The 27,838-nt window shown below is 43.0% G+C and overlaps 1 protein-coding gene and 1 long non-coding RNA gene across 3 annotated transcripts in view; both read right to left on the reverse strand.

Annotated features, from left to right (window-relative positions):
* LOC141810861 (uncharacterized) overlaps positions 1-13,454 on the reverse strand; it is a 91,100-nt gene extending 77,646 nt beyond the window's left edge. For both annotated transcript variants that reach the window (XR_012600130.1, XR_012600129.1), the window contains exons 1-2: positions 13,224-13,454; positions 12,636-12,706 (exon numbers count right to left, since the gene is read on the reverse strand). This is a non-coding gene — a long non-coding RNA (uncharacterized LOC141810861). The remainder of the gene's footprint in view (positions 1-12,635; positions 12,707-13,223) is intronic.
* Positions 13,455-13,631: 177 nt separating this feature from the next.
* On the reverse strand, positions 13,632-21,493 carry btg1 (B-cell translocation gene 1, anti-proliferative). Its single transcript, XM_074698145.1, has 2 exons — positions 21,054-21,493; positions 13,632-17,354 (listed from the first exon to the last, which is right to left on the reverse strand). Exons 1-2 carry the CDS (start codon positions 21,196-21,198, stop codon positions 16,954-16,956), a joined length of 546 nt encoding a protein of 181 aa, XP_074554246.1. The 5' UTR covers positions 21,199-21,493; the 3' UTR covers positions 13,632-16,953.
* Between the last annotated feature and the right edge of the window lie 6,345 nt (positions 21,494-27,838).

The following is a 27,838-nucleotide window of genomic DNA, read 5'->3' on the forward strand; positions in this document are numbered from 1 at the left end:
TGAATAAAACAAATTGAATGTATTCCTGAAAATGCACAAACAGTGTCAAGATATGTAAGTTTGGGAAGATTAACACAGTTTTGTAAATTCATTATATATTATACGTCTTATGTGTTCATTTAACCTGCTGTGTTTGTAGGCTTCCCCCAGGAATCCTGCGTTTCTATGGTTTCATGCCACATCACAATGAAATCTGAGCAATTACCTTTTCGTAAGCCTGCAAACAAGCTGACCTTTGGAAAGGACTCAGAAAGTCAGCCCAAGAGCCCTCACACACTTTACAATTTTACAAGTCAGTGAGTTGTGGTTAGAAAGCTTGTTTTTGTTTTTGCACTATTTGCAGACACACCGAAGTCGTGCTCCACCGCCTGATCAACTGCTTTACAGGGACACTGACAGTGTTTCCACCAAATGATCCAGTATAGATCAGTAGTCTGGTATGGGTTGGATCGGCTTGATCCTGTTTGCATTTCCACAGCCAACTGTGCCCTTCTTGGTGGGCAGTGTGTAAGCCAGATACCGTTAGCCGCGTCAGTTACATAACAGGCCAATGGCATTGTGTAATCTGCCAATAAATTCAACGTTTCGACAGCAGTTTCATGGTATTTCGTGACGCCATTTTCCCAAAACAAAAGGGATGGTATGGGTTGGTTATTTGGGGACCTGTCCCAGTTTTAGTCAAAGGAAATGGCACAAAACGGCAAAAACTGGGCTTAATACCAGCAAACTAAACCATGGGGTATTCAGACGATGACAATGATGATGACTTCCTGTTTGTAGTGGACACGGGATATGACTTGAAGTTCATGGAGGAGACGTCATAGTTTGGGTTTTCTTTTGTGTGTCTTGGTTCTTCGTGATTCTTGTGTTGATCTTTGTTATTCTTGTTGGGTGTTCTCTGTTTCCTGTTTTTGTCTTTGATTCGTATTCCTTGGGGTTCGGATTGGGTTCTTGTCATGTGTCTTTTTGTGATTGTTCTTGGTGTCTAGGTGTTTGAGATTTGTCGAGTCTCTGTCTTGAGTTTCCCTGTGTTTGGTTTAGTTCCCTTCAGTTTGATTGACCCTCATGTCTTTTACCTGTGTTTCATTTCACAACTGTGTTTGATTCCCCCCTTGTCTTTATAGTCTCTGTGCTTCTTGAGTTCTTTGTCGGTTCATTGTCACTGTTAATGTCTGCCATCACCAATTGTATCCTTGTGTTTCATGCTTCTTGAGTCTCTGTGAGTTTTCTAGTGGGTTTTGTTTCTTTTGTAAGAGTTTTGGGGTTTTGAGTTTTTGGTTTAGTTTAATAAAACAGTTTTAGTTTTATCTGCTATTGAGTCCTCCTGTCTTGTTTTTCACCCTGGATTTATGACTGGAGAAGGTGACTTAATACACTGAAGGAGAAGTGGAGAAACTTTGGTGCTTTTTTGGTACTTTTATCAAACACAGCTATCCAATGATTATCTGAGTGACAGCTTTGACACAGTTACTGTACTCTATGAGCCAAGCCATTAACTCATGATAAGATATAATTAATAACAAAGCAACAGAGACGAACAGTGCCAGCTTTAAGCCGACAGTCGACACGTTACACCACTAGGAACGACTTCACCTCCAGGTGTTTGTTAGATCAAACTCCACTCTCTGCTCCACATTCAGACTTTAGTTATCGCATGACCCCACCTGAGCCCAGAGACTTCGGGTCAGCAGGAATAACCTTCATTAGTGCGTCTCCAGCTCGTGTGTTTCACAGCGAAGGCGTTGTGAGGGTAATGAGTTACACATTAGTCCTGCTGCAGTTACTCATTAAGCCGCTCAGTTTAGCTGTAGTTTGATATCAGACACACACATCAGAGTCAGAAACGCTCGGATCCACGCGTTGGTTACGGAGCTTAGTGAAGGCTGTTTATATCTGTGAAACTGATCCATATTCAAAGCACATTTGGTTAAATCTACCTTCAGATATTTGATAATCCACAACATGTTTTGGATGACGTCGAGGCAGTGTGTGTGAGAGTCTGTGAGAGTGTGTACGTGCCTGAAGGCTTGCTCATGTGTGTGTTATTTAATTGTGTTCCTGTTTTGGCCTGGGCACACCGCGTTCTGTACATTTAACGCCTGTGTGTTTGTGCTAACACGAGGATGCTGCTGACTGTTTCGTCTTGGATGTGGGTGTTTTGAAGGCGTTGAAAGATTGTGTATGAGTGTGTATGAGTGTGTGAGTGTGTGTGTGTGTGAATGTGTGTTTCTCACACAGCTGTGGAGTAGAAGAGGCAGATCTTCCTGTCAGCTGTTTTACACTCTCAGTACATTTCCACTCAGTATTTAATCCTCTGAATTATTCTTTCTCTAATTCGAGTTTCATGTCTGCTGATTTAAATCTGAGCCTCTTTCGTTTATCATCCAATCCTCACCATCATCCTTCATCTCTTCACTTTATCTCTACATTTCTTGTTTTCTACAGAAAGAAAATTACACCTGACATTGTCAACACAAGCAGGAAACAGCTGAAGCGCTTCACTCTCGTCGTTTTCCTGTCAGCTTCTCAGAAACTGAACCAAAAACCACCCTGAAAATAAAGAAAGAGGCCGTCGTCCCCGCAGCCCATACGGCGAGAGCAGCAGAAGCAGGTCATGTGGTTGGAGGCTGTGTCGTGTTTACAAGCAGAGAGCTTTAAACGAACACGTGCTTCTGGGGAAAAACAGTTAAATGGCTTTTTGTTTTTTGCTCTGCAGCTGCTCTGCTGGGAAATACTTTCACAGAGATTACGCTGAAGCCCTGATCGTGTACAGCGGGATGCTTTCAGGAGGTTAGATTTTAAGAAAGAGGAGACGCAGACACGTTTGACTGAAGACAAAGACGGTTCTAAAACATCTTTCTTCAGTCTGATTTCCTAAAACCATAAACTTAACAAAAAGGGACTGCTTGGTTTCTGATGTTGTAAACACTCAAGTTCTGTTTGCACCAAGCATTTGGGTTTGAATCAGTACAGTTTGGGACAGGTTGGATCGGTAAAGCCTGGTCTTGGTTGTGTCTCTCTTCTTGACTCTACCTACCAAAATATATTACAATACCCCCAAAAAAAACACAAGAACGGCAGCTATCAACCAATCCTAAACATCACCTAAAGCCTCGTTTTTAACCTCTAATAACTAATGAAAACGAAACTTTTCAGAAACTGAAAACTTCGCTTTGAAACGAGCAAGATGACGTCCATTTTTTTACAGTCTATGTGTGCCACCGGAAGCAATGCAGCAACTAATGTCGGGAAGTGACGATTCTTTGGACCAATCAATGGACTGTAGCGTTTCTAGTTCCAGGTCAATGGAAGGGTCCCAAAAAGCGGTACGGTTTGGTTCAGTTATCAGAGACCTGTTCTGGGATTAGTCAGTGGAAACGCCGAACTGAACCACTTTACAGAAATGCGTCCTGAGATTGGCCAAAACTCCACAACAACAGAGATTAATTCTCAACAACATCAGCAACACTAGTACTCTGTTTCTTGTCTGCCTGTTGACACTGTGGTAAAAATATGCAAACGGAATGGAATGCTTCCGACTGATCGAAGCCCAATAACAACTTTAACCCTTTATGACCTACCATACCAAGTCTACAGCATAACTAGGTTATTATGTGCTGTAGTGTCACTTTTTGCTTTTCTTTTATTTTCCCATCCTTGAAACCCTTTTATTCCCAAACTTCAATAAAATGTTAAGACTTATGTCACGGTTAACTAAAAAAGTTGCTAAAAGAGCAATAAACCACAAATCAAAAATAATAATTTTACACATATTTTTCAAAAGACAGAAATGTCATAGCCGTATCCCCAAAAAATGTAAATTTTAAGAACGTGATGATGTGTACTCAGCATAGGCAGCGTTGTGAACAACCGCAGTCTGGATTATAATGTTTTGTTGCTGTTTACGCTTTTTATAATGGATTTCTGCGAAAAACGTAGTGAAAGGAAACAGCAACATGTAGAAAACTAGGAGTGGGTAAAAATATTTATGAATCGAAATATTGCCTTGTCCAATTCAATATTGATTCAGCAAATCCTCTGAGTCGATTCATCGCCAGAAAAAAGGGGGGGGGGGGTGTGGATGTTATTCTCGTTGTGTGGACGAGGGCCACGAGAGACCAAACAACAAAAAAAATGGCAGCCAAAGCAGCAGCAGAAGCACAAAGCCAGATTCTTCAGCTTTAAAGTCTGAGGTTTGGGTTGTTTTATTGCTCCAAAAGGTGAGGTGACATAACACATATGTTCACATGGGGCATGAAAATCGATAATCCAAGCATTTAAATCAAATTAAATCGAATCGATATCAAATCAAAATCGCAACCTCAAGAATCAAAATCGAATTGAATCGAATCGAATCGTGAGGTTCTTAGCAATACCCAGCCCAATAGAAAAAGCAATATGAAAGTTAAACTCCTCAAATTTTACGTGCAAAAATAATAATCAAGCTTATCTGGTTTCAAATCTGCTGCCAACCAAAACTTACTGTGCAAATCAAACAGTTAAATAAGTCTGGAGCTCAAAAAGAGAAACCAGTCACAATGATCAATCATTGTATCGAATCGATTTGCAAACGGCACAATAGAACAAAATGGAATGGAAAAAATCAGAATAAACAATACAGAACAGATCAACGCAGTCTGGAACAAAGCCCTGTAACAACTGATTAATTGTTAAGTACATTAGCCAAACCAAAAACAGCACAATCACATGTTGCCTCTAATCAATTCACCGATGGTCGCCTCTGATTGGGGAAAAGTGGAGCACCTCTGACATAAGGGAACAACAGGGTTAAATAAGAATTAAAGCTCAGAGAATAAATCAAATCAAATGCCCTAAGTGGTCTAATTTTCTCCACAGGCTGCCAACAGAGCGGCTCTTGTGAAATCAGTTCAAGCTTTGTGTTGCAACAGCTCTGTGTAACCAACAACAGTTCTGCCGAGGAGCAGAGGATGCGGACCACGTGTTCGATTGTTTGCCTGATTTCATCAAATGTAGACCCCAATAACCCAGTGACCCAAAATCCAGACCTGTGTGTTTGAAGGGACAGTTCACACACCAGCAGGAGGTGAGGTAAATCTGTTTAAAACGTCTGTGTGTGTGTGTTTCTGGACCCTCTCCTCTGTGGTCAAAAACCCCCTCTGAGCCCCAAAGTTGGAGCTATTTTTAGAGGGCTAGCTCTTTCTCTGTCTCCTTCTCTCTCGGAGTGTTTGGGAGCGTTGGGAGAGGCCGACCACAGGAACATGTTGCCTCCGTGTCTGACCGCTGACATTCAGATAACCATATGTGGGAGAATTCAAACGGATGAAGCCATCAGCAGTGGTTAGCCTGTTAGCTTATCATTGCGGCGAAGGGCTTGTTGGTATCTCTGCTGATGGTGAAAGACATGATGTGAGGCATAAATACAGTTTTAGGGTTTAAAGAGTGGAAAAGTGGCTCAGGATGTATTCCCGCTGCCTTCAAATGACTGTCTGGGGATGGTTTAAGCGTCTTCCTGATCAAATGTTAGCTCGCTGATTTTCCAGAGTCACCTCCTTCCGTCTCTGTATTTCACACTGCCAAAATAACACTGCTGCAGCTGCTGTATGATAAACATGATGAAGCGTTTAGCTGCTGCTGAGTCAGAGAACTCTCAGAGGAGTTGGTGGTGAAGAGAGGAGACGTCAGCCAACGTTGCTCTGCTCGTGTATGAACTGTTGTCTGGATAAAACATGAATGTAGTCTTTGTGACGTCAAACATGTTTCTGAAGCAGCCAAAATCCTGACTCCATCAAACTTCTGTCAACCAATCAGAAGGCAAAACAGTGCTGGCCTATTAATCACATTAGCCACGCCACTAATAATGTTCTGAACTAGGTTGTAAACATGTTTATTTCAACTGCAACCATCAGCTCTATACATTGGTGATTATACACATTTCCACCAAACAGTTTGGTTTGGATCAGTTCGGTTTGGTATGGGTTGGCTTGGTTAAGCTTGGTCCTTTTTTTTGCATTTCCAAAGCCAACTGTGCCCCCTTTTGGCAGGCGTCATGTAAGCCGGATGCTGATAGCCACATCAGTTAAGTAATAGCGTGACACCATAGCAGCGCAACACAGTTTACCCCGCTAATAAATCCAATAAAGAAGAAAAACACAACACAGTAAACAAAGAGCAACATGGATAAATATCTGGAAATCAGGCACAGGAAGTGACGATTCTTTTCGACCAATCAATGGTCTGCATTGCTGTAGCTCCACCTTCCGGGACTGGATCAGTTTAGTCTTGCACCCCTATAGAAGGGTCCCAAGTATGGGACTGCTTGTCTCGGTTATTTGGGGATCTGTCCCAGGATTAGTCAGTGGAAATGGCGTAAAATGCGTGCCGTGCAGAGACGAACCGAACTGAATTGCTTGGTGGAAACAGGGCTTATGTGGTTTCTGCTGTTCCTGCAGACAGCCTCTAGTGTACACTCCAAGAACTGCACTTTATAACACTCTAGCATAGGCTCCATATTTTCAGACTGGAGGTCGCTGCTAGATAGAAAAGTGTGGCCTTGATTTGTTAGAGGAAACCCAGCAGGAAAAACTGTGCTAACCGAGCTGATTTGAGTTAACTGTGGCGCCCCCTCTGGACAAAGCAGACGAAACTCTTCACAGGAGCTGGTTGCTTTGTTTTATTCATTTTTTAACATTTATTTAACCAGGTTAGTCCGGTTGAGATCACAAAAATCTCTTTTTCTGAGCGCAGATAGCCTAGTGGTTTGGGTCACACTTCATGAGGGTCGCACTTCATGAGGTTCACCCTTGCGCAAGGGGCCCAGGTACGAATCCAGCTTGTGGCCTCCTTCCTACATGTCGCTCCCTACTCTTGCCCTGTTTCCTGCTCTATCCACTGTCCTCTCTCCTATCGAAGTAAAGGCATAAGAATGACTTAAAAAAATATTTCTCCTGAGCAAGTATGGCAGCAACCTCAGCCATTGGAAATTCAGGATTCAGCTCCATGTTTTGACAGTGAAACACTTGTCAGGACCTTTAATGTGTCAATGTTTTCACACTTGTTTACACCTTTTATTTTGAGTGTAAAAGCAGTTTCTCAGTTTTTATTCTGATGATTCAACTCGGAGCCCAAACAAGCTTTGGGAAGCTTCCAAACTTCAGACGCCTAAATCTGTCTGTGGCAGAAATAAAACCAGGCGTGGAGAGCCAAAATGTTCTTTCTCACTCATCCTGATCGACTTATAAATATAAACCAAGAAACAGAATCGAGCTGTTCTGATCCCTCTGAGACCCTCACCTTACCCCAATAAGGCCTGCTGCCAGACGGAGGAACCAAAGCCGCTCTGTGGGAGTGCGAGCTGACAGGTGACACCGGCAGCAGAAGAGGAGGGATAAAGATAGACGAAGGACGAGCTGGTGGAGAGGGGGCGAAAGCGAGGAGGCGAGGAGCTGATACGTGAGGAATCTGAGGAAAGAGGGACAAACCAGAGAGGGGGGTAATGAGATGATCTATTTCTGTTTAATGAAAGAAGCGAGAGCACGAGGGAGAGGAGGATGAACCGTGAAGAGATAGGGATCAAATCATGTGCTCTGACATTTCTGTTTCTGCCAGCTGAGAAACAAAACTGTCTTTACTCAACACGAACCACCTGTAGGCTGTTTAGTGCTGATGTGTTATGAAATATCTGTTAATGTCAAGGTAAGGTCATGTCTCTGGGTCTTTGTTCTGAGATTTTAACTCTTCTTGGATTCAGGGTCAGTATTCCCTCAGGCCGTTTGGTCGTCACCCTACAGTAACCTCATCCTCCTTCCCTCCCTCCGTCCGTCAGTCTGTCGGTCTGTCCGGCCTGAGCTGCAGCTCTTTGTCCCTCTGTCTTCCCTCTGTTCATTGTCCCGGCTCGGATGCTGGTGGGTAGGACGTGAGCAGAGGGGGTTAGAGCAGATGTCAGAGTCGGGATGAATGGCGCCCTGAGGGGAAGAAGAGAAGGAGCTAGAGTCGCATCGATACCCATGAGACCCACGCAGGCCTGGAGGCGGGGCGGGATCTGTTTCAGGGAGGAATCAGCTCGTCCTTGGATAAGGGTGACTCAGACCCACGCACGGATAGCAGAGAAAAACAAAGTGAAGAGCTGCACAGCTGCAACAAGCAAATCTTTGGCCATGGACACACTTTGGATTCCAAACGGAGCGAAATACTTTCATCACAAATCAAATTTTTCATTTTTCTCTCTTCTTATCCTCTCTGCTGACTTTGAGAAGTTTTAAAACACTACAAACACTCATAAAAGCAGACGGTGGGAGGCTTGGCTACAACAAAGTGACTTCTGGTGCTGCAGCACAGCTTTGTCCTTTACGCAGCACACAAATCAACACACACACACACGCACACACACTCTCTGCAGGAGGGCTGCCCTGACATCTCGCTGGCAATAAAGCAGGTCCCAGATGTCTGCCCCCCCTCTGTTAGCAGACACACAGGCTCACACTGTCACTCACCAGGCCTTTGTTCTGCGACAGAAACACGCTGCTGTACACGACGCTCAGTTTCAGAGAGCAGAGACGCAGCCACAGAGAAACAGGACGAACCTTAGAATAGATAATCTATAGCTTCCTACAGTCAGGCTCACACTGACCGATCAGAGTTTATCTGATGGTATAAAAACAGCTGTGAAACCTGGATCAGGTTACACATGTTCAGAGAGGAAGCATGTTTTTGTAGCTTTGAAATACGAAAATGCAAAATCAAATTTAAGTGACGGTGATGCACAAAACACAGAATGTGTGGAACATATGAACAAAATGAAAGATGAAAGGTGGATAATGTATATTTCGCAGCTGAAGAATGTACATTGAATAATTGATAATGTATACTATGCAGTTAAAGTGCAGTATCCTGTAAAATACTGAAACGATAAAGCATACTGCATATCAGAGGTTGTTTACTGATGAAAGTTACTGCACAGTAAATGTGCAATACTGTGCATAGTGCAAGATAGATAATGTTTATCGCACATTGATATATGTAAATTCCTAAAATGTAATGTATACTGTTTAGAAATAATGCATATAAAATGGTAGATCATGCAGTGAACACAGTTAAAGTGTAGTAGATAATGTATTCTGCAAAATGAAAGAACTGTACTGTGCATAATGCAGAGTAGAAAATGTTTTCCATGCACAGTAAACAAAAGATATTTTGAATAGTAAATAATACTTCAATCACCGTAATTTTGCAGTTTCATGAGTGAATTTCATGGTTGAATTTTTACTGCACAGGGAAAATTTATCTGAAAAGACAAATAATGTGTGCATGATGGATAGTGGGAACTGCATGGTTGATAATGTATACCATGCAGTAAGAGTGATGTACTGTGTTCATTGCAAAGTTAAAGGTAACAGCAGAGTAAATTTTCTGTATTATCGCTAAAATGCATGGGTGATGTGAGTATTTGAAGCACAGAAAACTATGCATGCTTGGAGATAATGTATATTGCATGTAAGGATGGGTACCTTTCACATTTGAAATGATGCAGTGCTGATGCCTGGTACCTGGAAACTGGTATTGGTGCTCAACGGTGCCAATTTTCGATACTTTTTTGTTTGTTTATGTGGTAAAATATATCAATTTTTTAAATAAGAAAATCTCAAAAGTTTTGAATTCAAAATATTAATTCTTTCATGAATAACTTTGCAGCCTCACAGCAAGAAGGTCACAGGCCCAGCTTGGCCGGTGGGCCTTTCTGTGTGGAGTTTGGATGTTTTCCCTGTGGATGCGGTTAATTGATCACCTTACATTGTGAGTGTGTGTGTGTGAATGGTTGTCTGTCTGTCTGTGTCAGCCCTGTGATTGGCTGGCAACCAGTCCAGGGTGTACCCCGCTTCTCGCCCAATGACAGCTGGGACAGGCTCCAGCCACCCATGACCCTGAACAGGATAAGAGGTTCAGAAAATGAATGAATGAATAAATGAAATTACTTTGCAATGCTGTGTTTATGTCCAGCATGGAAAATCACCAACTCTTCCACACCCTCACAGTCACAAGGATGCATTTAGGTACCTAAACATGGTACTACAGACAGAATTCTGTCGGTACCTTTAAAAGTACCTAATTTGGTACCCTTCCCTAATTGTAGGGATGCACCAATATGACATTTTTAGCCAATACAAATATCGGATATCAATGTTGTTACTAATATTTACTGATATCTATATTGGTAAGAAAAAAAATCAATCTGAGATGATGTGTTGCGGTAGTTCAGAAAGAAAGAGCGACATAATCGTGAGAAAAGACGACCATGGAGAAGATCTAAGGATGCAGCACCCGGGAAGAACGCAATGAAAAAAAATATGTTTTGTCTGTTTTTTGGATCAAAAACAGGAAGAGACACATAAAAGAAGAGGGCACACTCTTCTAAGGTAGTTTTGGGGTTTACATAGTCAGAGAAAGCAATATTATTTGGGTCTTGAAAGATTGTTCAAGATCCTCTGAAAATGCCAGCAGCTAATGAGTAAATATCGGCCGATACTGATTTTGATGCCGATAAATTGTGCATCCCTACCTAATTGCAGGGTATGTTTATTTTTGTGATGTGGATAATGAAGGATGGACAGAAAACATGTATTTTAAATGTGCAAAACTGTGCAGTAAAAGGGCTGCACTGGTTTTATTGCATGGTAGATAATGTAAAATCAACAGCCAAAGAAAGTATTTTAGATGGTAGATAATATTAACCGCACAAAAGAGGCATTCATTAAAAGATAATGACCACTGAACATGTATACTGCACAGCAAAACAAGCTTTATCAGTTAAAGCTAATGTTTACTAAGCAGTAACAGAAAGGCAATGTATAGTAATAAGAAAAACATCTGCCAGGCTGTGTGTGTGCATGATGAAGACGTGTAGAGAGGTCTGTGGACGGTTTTATCAGCATCAGACTCTCATCTCCTCCCTCTGTATCTTGGGCTGTTATCGGCCGCTTCTCCAGAACTCTAATCAAACCATCTCTAGTTGCTATGACCTCGGTTGCTAAGTGGGTTGGAGATGAGGGCAGAAATATTACAGGGCAGTTTCATCAGAGCTGAGCTGAAACTCAAACGCAATTCTTAGATGACAGTTTGATGATGTTCTGACATACGCTGCAATAATCCTGCAGAAAGTGTCTGAGTAACCAGAAGGTCCACATGCTGATGGTCCATCCGCCTGAATTTACATATTAAGTTCATTTTCATCATCTGGTCTGCTGTGGGGAAACTTTGAAGCATTTTTTTCCCCCATTACAGCGTCGCCATCTTCCAAGAGCTATTAAACAGCTTTAATGATAAAAACAAAAGAAAACATTTGCTTAGACGTGATCAGGACGTGAGAAACGTGTCAGAACATCTTGCACAAGTGAGTCATTGCTAAACAGCGTCCAGGGAGGATTGCAAAACTCTGTTAAATCTGGATGGTTTGAGTTTTTTGTTGCTGTTGGATGGTTTTCATTCTCTCTGCACAGATGATGTTTTCATACACAGGAACCCACACTGGGCCGAGCAGTCAGACACACCCTGGGAGTCTTTGACCTCTTTAGGAGCAGATCGAAAGTGGAAATGAGGAGAGTTTGTACCAGAAACCTGTGAGGTTATAAAAACAGGATGGTATCTGATTTGATAAACTCAGAGAGCAGCTCTGAGGCCTCTCTCGGCCTGTGTTTGTGCAGAGGTAAAGCTGACTTTAACACAACACCTCTCAGGGCCCTGCACCCCCACGCCTTCGGCTCCGGCTAAACCAGCTCTCCTGGTTCCCTCCTTTGTCTGAGCGTCAAATCGAGCCAAATGTTTTTCTTTTCCTGCCTGCTGCTAAGCAACCTGCCTGCTTTCAGAGTGCGGCAGAGGCTCGCAATCTTAATCCAGACTCTGGTTTCTGCAGAGTCAGCTGGTTTGACACGGTGGTGTTGTGTATGTATCTGTACCATGGCAGTTTGGGGAGAAATGCCGTGCTAAATGTACCATCTGTCGCTCCCTATCATCGCAGAGGAGGTCAGGCTGCTTGGTTTTGAACTTAGGAGAATGGATTGTGAGTTTAATTCCAAGTTTCTGAACACATCATGTGCATTTGGACGTGAGGTGATTGGATTTGCTGATCGGGGCAGGCAGCAGACCTTTTAAGGGAAAGCAGCAAACGGCTTAAAAAATGTTCCAGAGTCAGAAAAAATGTGGAGCTGCATCAACAACTCAGCAACAACTCTGAGAGGAAGACTTTCTGTAGTTTGTTAGACCACAATTACAACATCTGAGTCATTTCTGCTTTTAAGAATAATGTGCTCATACTACGCGTGATCGGGAGAAATGTCAGTGGGGCAGAAGGAGAAGTGCTGACATGATTTCTCTGCAGACGGTTTCAGCACAGATGGTCGCTCAGTCCTCAAACAGAGAGAGGTCAAACTCCAATCTGAGCCTCGTCTGGGCTGCAAGATCAGAAAAATGAGCTGCTTATACAGAGTGTCTTTACTTTCCTGCCTCTGATAAAATGTTAAAATGCCTGTTCTTTCAGGCTGGATTATGGGGGTGTTATTTCAAGGAATGCATGTACAGTTTCATCCAGAAGCTCACACCACTGCACTCTTGGCTTCACTTGATCACAGTAATCTCTAAAACCCTCCTCAGTGTGTCCTTCCTACCTTTGCCAGTTCCTTCAGACTCGATCAGCCGCCTTTAACATCCGCTATCCTCCACATCCTGCATTTATGTCCTAAAAGACAACACAAGGATGCTGTAGCCACAGACATAAAATGGACAATTTAATCTTGAAGTGTGAAAACCTCAAAGAAACTTAATGCTGTTTTTCATCATAACCATAAAAATTAGTCTGTCTGTCTGCTGCTTTATGCTTTTGTTGTGTACTGTCAAAATGCTTGTTTGCTTTGGATATTCCTCCTGTAATGCCTGTACATGTTAATTTCTCATTCCCCATCAAGAGGCTTAGCAGCTTTTGCCAGACCCCCGTTGTAAATAAATAACGAGTTGCCTGATAAATAACGGTTAAGAAAAATAACAAAAACGATGACAAAACAGGCTTTGTGTTCAAGATACGAGAAAAGAGACACAATGTCAGGAGCTCAGAGTTAAACTTGTGCTATTTCCTCTGATTGTTTTGCCTCTCTGATGGGTTAAGTTTGACATTTAAGAGTCTTAACAGATAAAAAATTAGAAGAGTCGTATTATTTCTTAGCATAAATATTCAGAAAAGCACACGCAGACTAATTTACCTGGGTGTAGTCATCTTCAAAAGACGGTAGCGTTTCATCAGCGGTCAGTTAACGGTCGTCAGTTAGCTCAATGCTAGCGTCTAACGGAAAATCCCGAATAGACGCTAATGGAGTTAGCATCACCACTGCGACTATTTTTTACGATATTTACCGATTTAAACCACTCAGTATTGATGTATTTTACACAAACGGCACTCTTTTGTCGAAACTTAAGGACAGATATTACGCAGATACTCCTGTTGCTCCTAAAAATGAGCAGAAGAGTAAACCGGGACGAACAGGCTGCGGCCTTGTTGTTAACTCTACGGCAGCCTGGCAGGGTCCAAACATTCAAAGCGGAAAATGAACTCAACTGACTGAATATTTAGACAAATAATAATAATAACAATAATGACAGCTCACAGGAAGTATGATGCCAAGATAGGAAATCTTTTTATTACAGAGAAAAAAAACTTTTCTTCCAAAATATAGAAATCTGTACAACTTCCGCACAATCAATTTACATGAACTGTACAAATTTACAGCAGTTCATCACAACATACCCAAGGAAAAGAAACTGAACACGATAAAGATGTACTGACATGAGATCACGAGATAGACAGCTTTTCTTCTTGGGTAAGCTCAGATTTTTTTGTCTATTTTCTGCTTTTTGTAGGTAAATAGAAAAAAAAGGAAAAAAAACTGAAAAGAAAAAGAAAAAAGAACAAAGGATACGTCTACACTTACAGATCATGGAAACTAAGAGTTTTTACCAAAACTTTGGTCCTTGCCAACACTCCCGTCAGAAAAATGGCTTCACTCACGAAAAAAAGCGTCATCATGTTAAAAGATGAAATACAAAAAGGAATACATCTAAAAACACCTCAATTATTGGCACTTCCCATGTGTAATGTTATGTACTCTACCATTTGTTGTACAGTTACAATACATTCTACAATATGTAAAACACCTCAATGTGAAAGTGGCAATAATTCAACTAATCAATGACAACTTTAGACGACAACATCAACAACAAAACTGCTGTTCCCTTCCTGTTTCATGTCTTAACATGCACAACTTTTCTCCACGAGGGGATTTATTGAATGTCCGAGGCCTGAGTTTGGCAATACATTCCAGGAGAGACGCTGCACGTCTCCGAAAAAATGTCACACCACTTCAACTTGACATATTTAGTGCATTTTATGTGCTATTTACCTCTGACTACTCCGAGCACTCTCACCACCATCCTGTTACCTATGTGCGCACAATCTGAATGGATGCCATTTAGATCAATGAACTGAGGACTTCAACCATTCTGGGTGGTGGTTCAGCTGAGGGGGGGTAAAATGTGGCTCTAAAACGAGTTCTGCTAAAATGGGTTGTAAAATCTCCTCCAGGGAGGACGAGAAATGAGGATGAGCTCATCACGTGAGGTTAAAAAGATTTAAAGGAGGGTGTGACTTTAAAAACTGGTGGAAACAGAAGCCGTGGCGCTCCTCTCTGACGGGGGGGACAGGGTTATGGAGGGAGGGGGTGCAGTGCGTCAAAGGCTGTAGCTCTATTATCCATGATCCTCTCAAGCTTAGGGAGCTTAAACACCCACAGGTCTGGTGCTGAGCGAGGACCAGCCTGCTGTGACAGATTTGGCCCCGTGCAGCACCTGAAGCGGGCTGAGCAGCTGTTCTGCCGCCGTGTAAACAAAGAGTCGATCCAGTGAGATGAGAACAGAAACCAAACAGCCTAGTACCCTCAAATCTGTCCTGCTAGCGACCCCTTTAGTGCAGCTGGAGCACGCCGTGAGCGTGTGCTGGTTTCTGGAGTCCGTCGCCGCTGAGGGAGGGTGGAGGGCTCCGGTCAGGGCAGGAGGGTGCTGAATAAGTCCAGAGACAAGGGGGGCTGGAGGGATTTTAGCTGCCCTGGACAAAGAGAGTCCGGCCCTTGCCCCCCTTGAGTCTCTCACACCACCTTCCCCCTTCTCACCCTGCCTTCCTCACCCAGCTCCCCTCCCCCGGGTGACGGACGATGATATGTGTCACATTAAGTCTACCTGCATCCACGGGGGGTCGGCTAGCAGCGTGCTGGCTGAGCAGGAGGTCTGAGCTGAGGGAAGATATGTGGCACTTGAGGCGCTTTAACCCCCCAGCAGAGGGTGAGGGAGGGGGGAGGGGGAAACAGCTGCCAGGCCAGAAAGGAGACACCTCGAGGAGAGGGTCAGGGCAGCACAGTAACCAGGCCAGCTTACATAAGCCTGATATCAGGTTCGAAATGATGAACGGCTCAAAATTCATGAGGATGAGGTGTTTGTAAGGCAGAGCGTGGCCTCCCTCAAGTCTCACAGTCTCACTTAGTCCAGACCTTTCTGACTAACGTCTCTCTACAGCAACACAAACTACCATCTGTGAGTGTGTGAGTGTGTGTAAGTGTGTGTGTGAGGGGGGACAGCTTAGCTCTGCGCCAGAGCAACCAGTGCCATGTGAACGGATGTTTCCTGACTCTCCATCCTCAACCCAACATGTGAAATGTTCTGATACAGTGTACACAGATCCAGAGCGACCTCCTGCTGACACAGATTCATGGATCCCAACGTGGGAGCTACAGTATGAACAAAAACAGCTTCAAAACGAGGAAGAGGGCGGTAAAAAAAAATGGCGCCAGGAGGAGCAGGAGGTGACATTCGAGTGGATGGAATGCAGGCGAGTTTCTCTAAGAAGTACACATCCCACACAATCTAACGTCAAAGTGCATTCAATGTCAGATCTAACAGGGCCGTGGGACCTCAGAGTCTGGCTGAAACAGGCCCCCCTTTTTATGCTACACTTTGAATTTTGGTGACGCAGGAGACGACAAAGGGGTGGAAGGAAAAAGGGGCGCTATCAGCAACAACACAAGAACCTGATTGTGATTTTCAACAACATTCATGAGTTAGGAGGAGAAGGAGACAGCTCACACACTCCTCTGGAAAAGCTACACACACACACAAGTGATGGAGGGCGACAGTGCAACAGGACACACTGCTTTCCACAGGTAACAGGTGTCAACACATTCCACTTGCATGTAGAGACGAGCAGAAGGTTGGAGAGGAGTTCAGACCTGAGAGCAGCTACGAGATGAAGAAAGCAGCTCCCTGTGGTCCAAAAAGGTTTGTTATAGAAAATAGAGATGCTCTTATCAGGCGTTTCTTCACCTCGAGCGTGACTCTGAACGGCTCGGTCTGAACATCAACTCCCACCACAACAGAGAAATCATCGCAGAATTATTAATATCAGAGCGTACATCCTGTTAAAAATCCTCAAATTTAGGTTTTGGTGTTTCTGTGGTGTTGTGAAAATGTACCCAAAGTAACCACCAGTCAGAAGAGTGCAAAGTCAATGGGAGCCCCTCAGGAGGAGCTGTTTACAGTGGGGGGAGGTGAAGGGTTCCCGGTTGGTTGGTTGGATGTTGGTTGGTGTGTTTAGCTGCCCCGACAGTTCAATTTCCTCAAAGCCTCTCCTAAAAACTGGAGTGAAGCTGATCCATGACAACAGAACGATGACGACAAGGGGTAGGGGTAAAAAGATCAAACCTACAAGGTTTCCATCACCTGGACGATAGGCCACATCCTCTGCTTTTTTCTTTTGCTTTTTTCTTCTTTCACTATTTCATTTCATATTCTTAGCTTTAAAAAGGCTCGCCCTGGTCTGGTCACGTGATCTGACCAGCCACGGCGTGACCCTGAACAAAAAAAGTAGGCCTGCTGTGAGGGCGTGCCTCTTTAACTGGACACAGTCATCATATTGTAGGCTTTGGAGGGACTGGCTCTTCCCAGCACCATCAGTTCCTCCTTGCAGCTGATGTGACTGTCCACCATGGGGCTCATCCCGCTGGGTCCTGAGGGGGAGCTAGCAGCAGCCACCATCTGCACCCCAGGGGGGCAGGGCTGTGACTCGTACAGGACGCAGATGGAGCCGTCCTCGCCGATGCGGTAGGACACCTCGAAGGGGTCGACCCACAGCGTGAGCTCAGTGGGGAGCAGCAGGTAGAGTTGCTGGATGGTCAGGCCGATGCGCTGGCCCGCCTGCCACACCAGGGGGTCCATCTTGTGGTTGATGCGGATGCAGCGGTATCCTGATCCTTTGCAGGGTCTGTCTGGGAACCAGTGATGCTTGTATTGCTCTGAAGGGAGACAGAGACAAGAGGGAATGTTTGTCAGATTATGTGTGTATAAACATAAAATGTGAAAAATGCATCTTCAAAAAATAACATAACACATTACTTTCCTGCAGAATTTTGAAAGAAAAATGATAAATACATTACATAAGAAACTTTTAAGCTTTCAAAAGACTCAATATTCTTCTCTTTTCTTAACTACACAGGTCCATTACATGTCGCAATCTGTTGAAACTAAAATCTTGCAACGTAAACAGGTGGCTTTTTGTTTTTTTTGACGGGCTGCTTAACTGCATGAGTCTGTGGTTTCACACTAAAATGTCATAGATACAGTCGCCGACAGAGATCTGTGGGGAGCAAAGGTTGCAACTGAACCCAAACAGGCTGTACTTTGAAAGATAAGCAAATCTGTGTTTTGGAGTCTAAACTTAATAGAAATTATAGATACTTAATACATATAAGTGTTAATTTTTCTGAGCTGAAACGATTCCTCGAATGATTCGAGGTACTCGATTACAAAAATTACTCGAGTAATTTTCTTCACCTAGAGGAATCGTTAAAACAGATCAAAGAGTGGTATTTCAAATAGAGCTGATGCCATATTAAGAGAGCTTTCAGACCCCTCAAGCTACCTCTTATACTCTTATACTGTCCGCAACATTTGATGAGATGTACAAGCCACAAAAAATGTGTCAAAGTGTTTTAACAAATTTTGGGGCTACCAAAGCAAGTGCTCTTATTGACATGCTGTATCAGAAAATTTTATTTCCTGAAGAGAAAAATTTTCATTCAAAGAATAACTGCCCTTTAACTAAACAAAAATGTATTTTATCCGATTACTTGATTAATTGATGGGATTTTCAGTAGAATACTCGAATACTAAAATATTTGATAGCTGCAGCCCTCGTTAATTTGATGTGAGTTGAATGGAAACACAGCGTAAGAGTGACCTATCTTTATGTAATGATCTAGAAATTCTGCATCAGGGCGATGTAATGTGTTAATGATTGCTTTAAGCTGAGATAAAAATCAGAAAATCAACATCATGCAAGAAACATGAGCTTGAAAATCCACAAACCTAATCCACTTCATTGTGCCTTATTGTATTTGTTGTAACAGTCCCTGCTATTCAAATCTCAGCTCGAGCCTATGGCCTTCAAAAATAAACAGACAGTATGTATTCAGACCAAAGTACAGGGTGTAGCTGGGCGCAGCTCTGAATAAAGGAAAGACAAACAGCACCACCTGTTCTCAGGCCTGATAAGCAGCCATAAACAGACAGACAGCGGCTCCCCAGGCCTACGTGACAAAAAGAAGGCCATTGAATTGCTCAATCCCTCCCAGGGCCTGTCGTCACTGTCACCGTCTCCCATGACTGGCTGCACAAAAAAACACCCAAAGTGTCGAAGTCCCAGCCACCATCTGGGACACAAAGCTCCGCCTCTTAAAGAGACGGGGCCCTATTTATTTTTCTGTCTGTTATTCTCACTTGGAGGTTTGTCAGTGGAGTGAAAATCGTGATTCAGAGTGACGCTGCTCGCTGCAAGGCATTCAGCGGTTTCGACCATGAGAGGAAAATCTGTGAGAGAATGAGGAAGTAAAACACGGCTCACTATTTCCATGAGAGTTCACTCTCCAAGTTTCTAACATCCTGCTTCGAATTATCTCTCCTAACAGGACTCATCCATATTGAATTCCCCCTGCTCGCTGCTGCTTTGTCCCCCATGAAAAACAAGAAGAGTGAAGTAGGCCAGCATTCAGGCCGAGGCCTGCAGGCCACCTGTATGCATCCAATGGATAATAACACCCCCCTTTGTCCTCCCCCCATGCCTTATTCTGCTGAGCTAATGGAGGGGTTGGCACTCAGGGGGCAGGGTGATCTTTCAGCCGCAGACAGAGCCACAAAGGCTGCGAACTACGTCCTGGAGCAGCTGGGACAGTATCAGTTCAGCTTTGTTCTTAAAAACAGAGGAGGAGGGATTCAGCTGTAAGAGAGCTTTGCCTTAAAGACTTCAAATAAGTTTTTTATTTATTAACAAACAAGAAATGTTTGTCTCTGTGGCGGTGCAGGTAATCCCGCTGCGGTGAAACTACAGTTACACATGATTTAAGATTTCAATCTGGTCAACAAAGGCGTACTTATCCACCTCTATTCACTCCACAAACAAGAGGAGGTCTGTCGAGACAACACAGAGTGATTGAGATGTTCCTAAACACAAAGAGATGTGTCTGGCCCAGTTTAGAGGCACAGCAAATTACACTGTATGCAATTAAACTGGCTCCATTTTTGCATAATTCAAGTTTATGCTATATAATGTAAAATATATGTTTGGTTTACTGCTCCTCCTCGTTGGAATTCCCCTTGATTTCCTCCATATGCTGCTCTGCTGCCTCTCAGTTTAATGTCTGCCTGTAGGCGCTCACCAAAACATCCCCTCCCCCACAGAACAGGCCGCACAGCAGACTCCATTCAACTCCCAAACTTTTGTCTGTTTACGAACACAATCGACGGGCAGATGTTTTTCATGAAACAAGGCCTAAAATAGATCATTTACTCACTGAAACCCAAAACATCAAACAGAAGCGATCTAGGCCTTGAACTATTCTAAATAGTTATTTTTTAAGCAACTTTTGGGACTTTTTTTTACTCAAATGGTTATACTAAAGGGATATACTTCTGTGTTTAACCAATATGTTTGTATTGCATCTTTCTTTAGACTTTAAATCCTAGTAGCTGCAATGTATAGTGTGTTTGGCTCCTGATGTAGTGAGCTCCTTATGCAGAAATGTAGGTCATCTGCTGTTACAAGCTGTTTGATGGAGTGAAGCAGATGTAGGCAGCTTTACGGGCCTGAGATTGGTATGTGTTTACAGCAGGAATCGGGAGACAATCCTCTAAAGCAGCAATATGTTCCTGCAAAAAGCCCAAATTATATCTGGGAAGAAAGGGTGAAAAATATAAGTCTACTGGAGATGGGGGGAAAGTCTTGCAGTCGAAAAATTTGGGTATGTAAGTGTGCTGGGGCTATTCCAATGAATAAGATATGTAGTAAAAGAATCGCCTGTATTACTTTATTAAAGTGACCAAAAACTATTGATCTCATTGGTGAAAAACATCATGTAGTAGAAACACAATAAAGCTGCAAAATAAAGAGTTATAAATTCCAAATATTGAGTACAATTTATATAAAGGCCACATTTAGATGGCCTGATCTGAAGAGTTACGTCGTGATTCGTTATTAACCTATATCGCTAAATGCATTACGTAATTGAGCTCCTGTTCTGTTTTGTTCTGTACTCTGAGCTCTATCGACCGACGCGCACTTCCTTGTTTGAGCTGTTTTTTTCCACTCCCCCTTTTTCTCCTTCTTCTTTCAAAGGCAACAAAGAAAGGCAATCCCTTGCCCCAATATACATTATAAACGTATAATATCACATCAAAACGCTTAAATCGTCGAGTAATCGCTTCTGTCCGCTCGCTATGTTTATCGTGTTTTTCCTCTCGGGGGTGCGCGAACACGGATGCGCAGTAGCAGCGCTGATAGTGATAGTTCAGAGAACAAAGAACGGCTTCTTCTGAAGGATTCCCAAACCAAACACACAATCAATTCAACAAATTCGTGGTGAAACCACACCTGTGAGGGTAGAATGAGGGTTTAACGTCGTGTATAGTGTGAGGAAATGTGGTGTTTCTTGTTTCCTTACCTGCCAAAATGTCCTGTAAGCTTTGGCTGAATGTTTGGACCTGTCGGTCGTTTACGTGTCCTTTTACTCGCAGAAATCTCGTCAGAAATCCGACGGCGGCGTTGATCTCTGGTTTCATGGTTCCCCGGGCACAAAGGGTATGCATTGAGAAAGGCAACGGCGACGTGCGCGCGTTTCGTGTTTTCCTCTACGTGTTCGTCCAAACGTTTATCTGTCTCTCCTCTTCAGAGCAGCGGTCCGTATGTGTTGGCGCTTGTGTTGTTTCTCTTGGCATTTATTTCGTCGAGGTAGAGGAAGTTTCAGAGAGGGTCCGTGAGTCAGGACGGTGCTGTGCTGGGAACAGACTGTTGTTGTAAATATAGGGTTGGGGGGTCCCGTGGAGTCACGTTGATCCAACCCTCCCAGGTCACTTTCCTCCTCCAGAGTGAGGCTTTTTGCGGGGGGAGCGTCATTTTATAGCGCCCCCGCCCTCCCCCATACGTGACGTCACATGCTGCTACAGCAACAACAGCTGACCAATTGGGGCCCTGCCTCCGTCTGACGAGCCTCATATAGGAGGAGTGCAGCGCATTCGTCACCGCTCTGAAAATAAACAGAGGCACGAAGCCACGCTGCGTTTACTGGCAGTGGGAAATACGGCCTGGGGGAGAACAGGAGACAAAAGCGGAGCAAAACAAAGACAAACTCAGTCCATCTCGGCTGGAAAAGTTTGAGCTAAAGACTCAGTACTGTTGCCATGTCGATTGGAAATTGATTAAGTGGGAATCACACACCGATGAAGTTGAAACACTTAGTCAACACACTGCACAATAAAGATATATTAACAAAATAATATAGAACAATGAAGTAAAAAATACAACAATCAGAACATATAAAGCCTATTTTTTAAAGATTATCATCATGCTTTTCAGTCTTCCTTTGCCAGGGTCACTTAGCTAGGTGGTGTGACTTTTATAAATCTTCAGGCTTTTCTTCGACCACCTTGCCTTAGATTTTAGAGGATGATTTTACTGCAGAAAATAGTACCAACAAACACCAAACCTCGCTGCAGTACCACCCTGATTTACAAAAGTTTATCAAAAGTATGGTGGACAAAGACCTCCACCTAAAACCCAGTCCCTCATTAGCACAACAAAAGACCTTTGAGTGCTTTTTCATCCTGTTAGCTCTCGGCTAAATGTTTGCATACACCAAAACTCACTGTAGAAAGCAGCATTTAGCAAAATCCCTTCACAGACACACATCCTTACATTTCCACCAGTGATGATTTGACTTGTTTTCTTGAACTCCAGCTCAAACGCTCCCAACTTGTATCCTTGAGTTGTAGCACCTCATAACAAAGACATGTGAAGGTTTTACATACTGCCCCGCCATTGCACCTCATCAGGATACAGATATCACACCAATGCAGGGTCAGTGTAAAAGCAGGAATGGTGATAGCCTTCTATTGTTTTATGAACAAAACATTTCAACAGGTTGTCTTGTTGGTCTCAGAGTTAAGCTGAGCAGCTGCAGCCCTCCGCTGAAGGCCATCCCCCGTTTCTCCCCCTCATTGTATCCCAGCTCTCTGCAGGGACAAAGCGTGTTTCAGCTAATCCAACATTTAGCTGTGACGGAGGCAGAGCTTCAGCATACCAGCTTATTTCTTTACATCATAAATAACTTTGTAGGGGTTTTCAGCAGAAAAAAAATCTCCTGAAAGCTTCCCTTTGAACGTACTTCTTGAGACATTTCTCAAAAATACTCTTGGTCCTAAACCACTGGATTTGTCGAAAACAAGCTGCTAGGCAAAACCTGTAAAAGTGGGCACCCTCACTAGGCAACAGGTGCCAGTTTTATGAGCAGGTTAAAATAAATTCTAAATTCTCAAACTTCCTTAAATGAATCCAGGACGTTTTGCTTTGGAGGACCAGAAATTGGATCCTCCTGGAGCTGGGAAACTGAAGACTGCTGGAGCTAACCCTGCTAGTGTTAGCCACACTCTGCTAACTGTGTGACATAGTTAGAAGTGGGATACTGTGTTCAGGTGTGTGTCATGTACTCAGTTTGACTTTTTTCTTTCCTTTAGACGCGTTGGTTGAAGAGAGTTTAAATTTTAAGAATGAAATCAATCACATTTAAACATCAGTATTTTACATGACGGTGAAAGTGTTACCTGGACAGGTGTAGGGGATATGGAGTTCAGACAACCATTTGTAAACAACATTTGTTTGTCAGACAGGTTGGTAGATTATTGACAGGAATTTATGTGAAAGTCAGGGTTTTATTGTGGCTCATTTCAGGTCAGAACAAAGACGACTTGCTAGGAAACAGGTGTGTGTATGTGTGTATGTGTGTATGTGTGTGTGTGTGTGGGGTGGGGGAGTGTTTGTGGTTAACAGACAGAAAGCCTGCCTGACTAGAGTTAATCACTTCTCATTTCTTGCTTTCTCTCCAGCTTTGTGTCTGTGACGGGGTGTGGAACTGTGGGAGTTTATTCACATATGAGAGCGAGAGTCTCCTCGTCTTGGTGTGACTCTGCTGAACACCTGAAAGGCCACATTGTGTCAGGAAGCAGCGAGATGCGTTGTCTTCAGAGTCCGGTTCCTGTGTGCTCATTAAAATCAGTGGAAAAGTACAGACTGCCGCTGCGGGGCTTTGTTGATGAAACGTCGACGATGACCTGCTGAGTGCTCCAATCATGATGTAATCAAAGAGAGATGAGGCACACTGATTGGCTCAACAGCTGACCGAAAGGTGAACAGCAACAAAACACAGACAAGTGGATGTGATTGGGCCTGAAAATACATAATCTTCATAGATTCCACATCATAAATGTGTAAATCACAACATGTAATCAGTGGGGGGGGTTAAATATGGACTGGTTTAATGGATGTGTAAATAAAGGCCGTCTCATGTTCAGACAAGTCCACACATGTAAACCCCTTCCTCCCCCACAAAGCCCCAGTTTCACCCACAGTTACGCACCAACTTGCTATTTCATGTCATAGTGCAGAGTTTCGGTGTGTTTCAGAGGCCGAAAACATTTCCATCGCCCTCCATGTAGACTGACTTTTACTCTGTTCTTCCTGCCCATGCTGGGGTTTTATACAGTTGAAGTTTACCTTTACTCAGAGGTTTTCACATGTAAGCTGCGACTTTCCACTTAACCCACACATTCCTGTGATAATGCTCACAGCAGGAGAGAGAAATATCTTCATAGGCCGGGTAAAGTATCACCAACAAGACAGAAATGCTCACTACAGGACCAGAAAATGAGAGGAACAGACTCTGTACACTGGAAAAACTTAAATCTTATCAAGTCTTTTTGTCTTATTTTCAATAGAAAATGGCTTTTTTAGAGTTAATAGGAGCCACATAGACCTGACGAGTCCAGAAAAATGGCTCATTTCAAGTTATTTAAAGACAAAATGTGAGGTCTGAATCACTTGTAAAAAGTAAAAAAAAAAAGATCTGCCACAATGGAACAATTATTCTAGTTCTGGACTGACCAGTGATACAAATTTTACTTAAAATAAGACAAAAACATTTAAAAAGAGTTCAGCTTTGCTGTGTAGGACTGTAAGGATGCACTGTTCATCTCCTCCAGACAGTGTATGCTGATACAAGTGAGTGTAAGAACCACTTTATAGAAAAAAAATACTGCAGTTTCAAAAATAATATCATCAATTTACCAGAATACAGATGTAAGGCTGTTAAAATACTGATGTAAATGTATGAAAAGAAGGTATTAATGTGTGATCCAAGGGACAGATCGGAAGAGCCACTGCCTGACCTAAACTGATGAGCATCTTGTGGGGTAACACGTCACGATAAGCTTCGCAAGAAGCTAAATTCTTCATCTTTTAGCACATCAGCATCATATTGTGCAACAAACTGAGGACCTGATTCACTAAATTTGTTGTAGCTGTTGGTTATTCTCGCTGAAGCGTCTGCTGCTTCATATTCCTGTTTGTTGCACTGACGTCTTGTCAGGTAGTGTCCAGATCTATTGTTCAAACTTCAGGACTTTTTCTTCCTCTTGGAAAACTTGTAGCTTTTGTTTTTGCAAGTTTCATCTACTTTACTCTCTCATCTACTCATTGTTGCAGCACTTCTTCATCTTCAGTTGACTTGTTAAATGAACACAGTTGTTTTTAACAGATAAAAGTGTAAAAAATATATATAGAATAGAATACAATATACTTTATTTATCCCTGTGGGGAAATTCAGGAGGAGTCATGGCAGCAATCAAGAAAAAAAAAGTAAGAAAGTGTATAGAAAGTGCAAAAAGGTCCATAAGAAAATAGATGATGACAGCCATGTCTGTGAATAGCATGATGCTACCCTGCCTTCTGGTAATCCCTCTGTTGCTGGGTTAGCATGGCTAGCTTGTCCATCTTATTGGAGATAGATCTTAAGTTTCCAATAAATATGGATGGAAAGACAGGTCAATGTCGTCACTTCTTAGCTCACACCTGAGAACCACCATGTCATCCTCCTCACCTTGCTGGGTAACATCCGGCCTTGCACCAGTTAGCATTGAGATGCTACAAGCTGTTTACAGCTGATTTCACATATTTAAACAATGCAGCCATGGTTACATGTAGGATCTCTAGACAAACACAGGAGCAAAAACAGTTTGGTGTCTGTGACCAACAAATGAGCCATACAAAGTAATGATCCACTCCAAATACAAAGATGACGAAAAAGTGACGAAAAAAATTACAAGAAAGAGACAAAGAAGGGAGCAGTAGTCTGACATGTACTGACATTAAAACTCTGCTTCTGAGTATCTAAGCGTACACATGAATGTTTCAAATCAGACGTACAGACCTCTTTGTTTCTCTGCGAGCATAAACAAACTCTCCTCTTCCATCTCATGCTCCAAATATTCACATTTCTGCACAAACACAACTACAATAATTGCTCAATTTCTATCGTAGTCCTCACTCAGGTGGCTCGTATTGTTTCTGGGAAAGAACTGGAGGATGTTTGGAACCTGAGAGCTGATTAGACCCCCAGACTGCAATAAAGACGACAGCGCGGAGCCAGAAATGTTTCCTAGCAATGAGCGCCAAGATTTCCTAAACTTTATTGTCTTGTTTTTTTAGGAAGAATGAGAAAGAGAGGAGGAAAATGTGTGCATAGTTGAGAATGTTTAGATGAGAAGAGAAGTTTCAGAAACACTATACAGAAGCTCTGTCCCCTCCATTACTCCTGCAGGAGGTTTACAGCTGAGCACAGCAGTACACATCTGCAGCGCATGCACATACAGTTTCATCACAGGCAGTGTGTGGGGGCTGTTGGCTGGGGAGATAAAAGTCAAATAGGATAAAAGGGAAAGAAAAAGAAAGTACACACAGCAACCACAGATGGAGCTTTGTGAGTAATTAAACCTGGAAAGTCCCCGAGCTTCCTGCTCTTTAGGTATTTTAGAGAAACACTGAGGACAGAGAGCACCTGAAACAAAAACAGACTGCAGAGAGAGTCCTGCATGCCTCATGTTTTTGATGTGAGGGCCACCAGCACCGGGTAAAATATGGCTCTGCTTGTTGCCAGACAAGGATGGGGTATCCTGTCGCTGCGTCGGCCTCAGTCAGACTAATGAATGGAGGCTTTTATCTTCAAACCGCACGTGAAGCTCAGCACAGGAAAGAATGTCAGGTCGGACTGAGCTGAGAGACCTTGGATGGTGTGGGCAGAGTTTTTCTAAACACACTCCTCTTTCATGGTGGCACACACACACACACATACCACCATGGATACTAACATCTGCAGGTCATACAAAAGCTAAATCAACATGGGATGTATTCATCCAGACAGGAGACACAACAACGCCCTGACGCTCCCAGCACACACTCACAGACACACACACATAAACACAGATCTGACTAACATTCCCTCAACGTTCACAGATAATTATCGGAGTCTCTGGGCAGGATCCGGCTTATCATGAGAAAGCAGATTCAGTGGCAGTGGAGTGTGTCCCTTTGTGCAGCGCAATAATTGGTGTGTGTCACGACCTCACACTCTGAGCATGTTTGTCTGCACACACTGTTTACACATCAACAATCAGCTGCACAGGAGCAGTGGTGAATAATACCACTGTAACCGAGTGTAATTAAAATTCTAAACATGTTTCAAACAGGTGAGTCCATCAGGTGAGCACATGATATGAAAAGGTTGTTAAAGACATGACTCTACTGATGGAGAGAATCATCCAGGAACAAAGGAATCAATAAAAGACTCAAAATATGACACTATAAGTTATACACTGGAGCCTAACTAGCTAATTAGCCTTTAGCTCAAGCTGTATCACTCTATAACACAGGAGCTAAGCTGTGCTAATGTTGATTCCAACCCACAGTCAGCAGTTATTCTGCAGTGGTCTGTTCAACCTTGAGAGTCTATCAATAAAATGAAGAGTGAGGTTACGTTAGCTCTGCTTGGTAGATGACTGGCAGGACATAGCTAACCAGGATTTACTGACGTTAGACATTTCAGACATGTCTTGGAGCACCGGACTGTCAGCTGCGCTAAATATAAACAGCTACTAAACTACTTACAAACTGACAGTTTTTACTTGTTGCCACGTTAGCCTACAGATATGTCAGAGCACCGGGCTGCCAATAGCACTACATATAGCCAGCTAATAGAGTGTTTGCTTGATATCACATTTCATACCATAGCGCTACGTAGCTGTACTGATAAATACCTTACCTTGGCGCAATGTATCCAGTAAAAAGTCACTTGAACAAAGAAAATTTGTTTTGATCCGATCTCCATTTAACTCCAAAACAAAC

This window comes from Halichoeres trimaculatus, unplaced genomic scaffold, assembly GCF_033239565.1.
Source record: "Halichoeres trimaculatus isolate MK-OKI-2021-1 unplaced genomic scaffold, fHalTri1.1 fHalTri1_scaffold_21, whole genome shotgun sequence".
NCBI classification, from domain to species: Eukaryota; Metazoa; Chordata; class Actinopteri; order Labriformes; family Labridae; genus Halichoeres; species Halichoeres trimaculatus.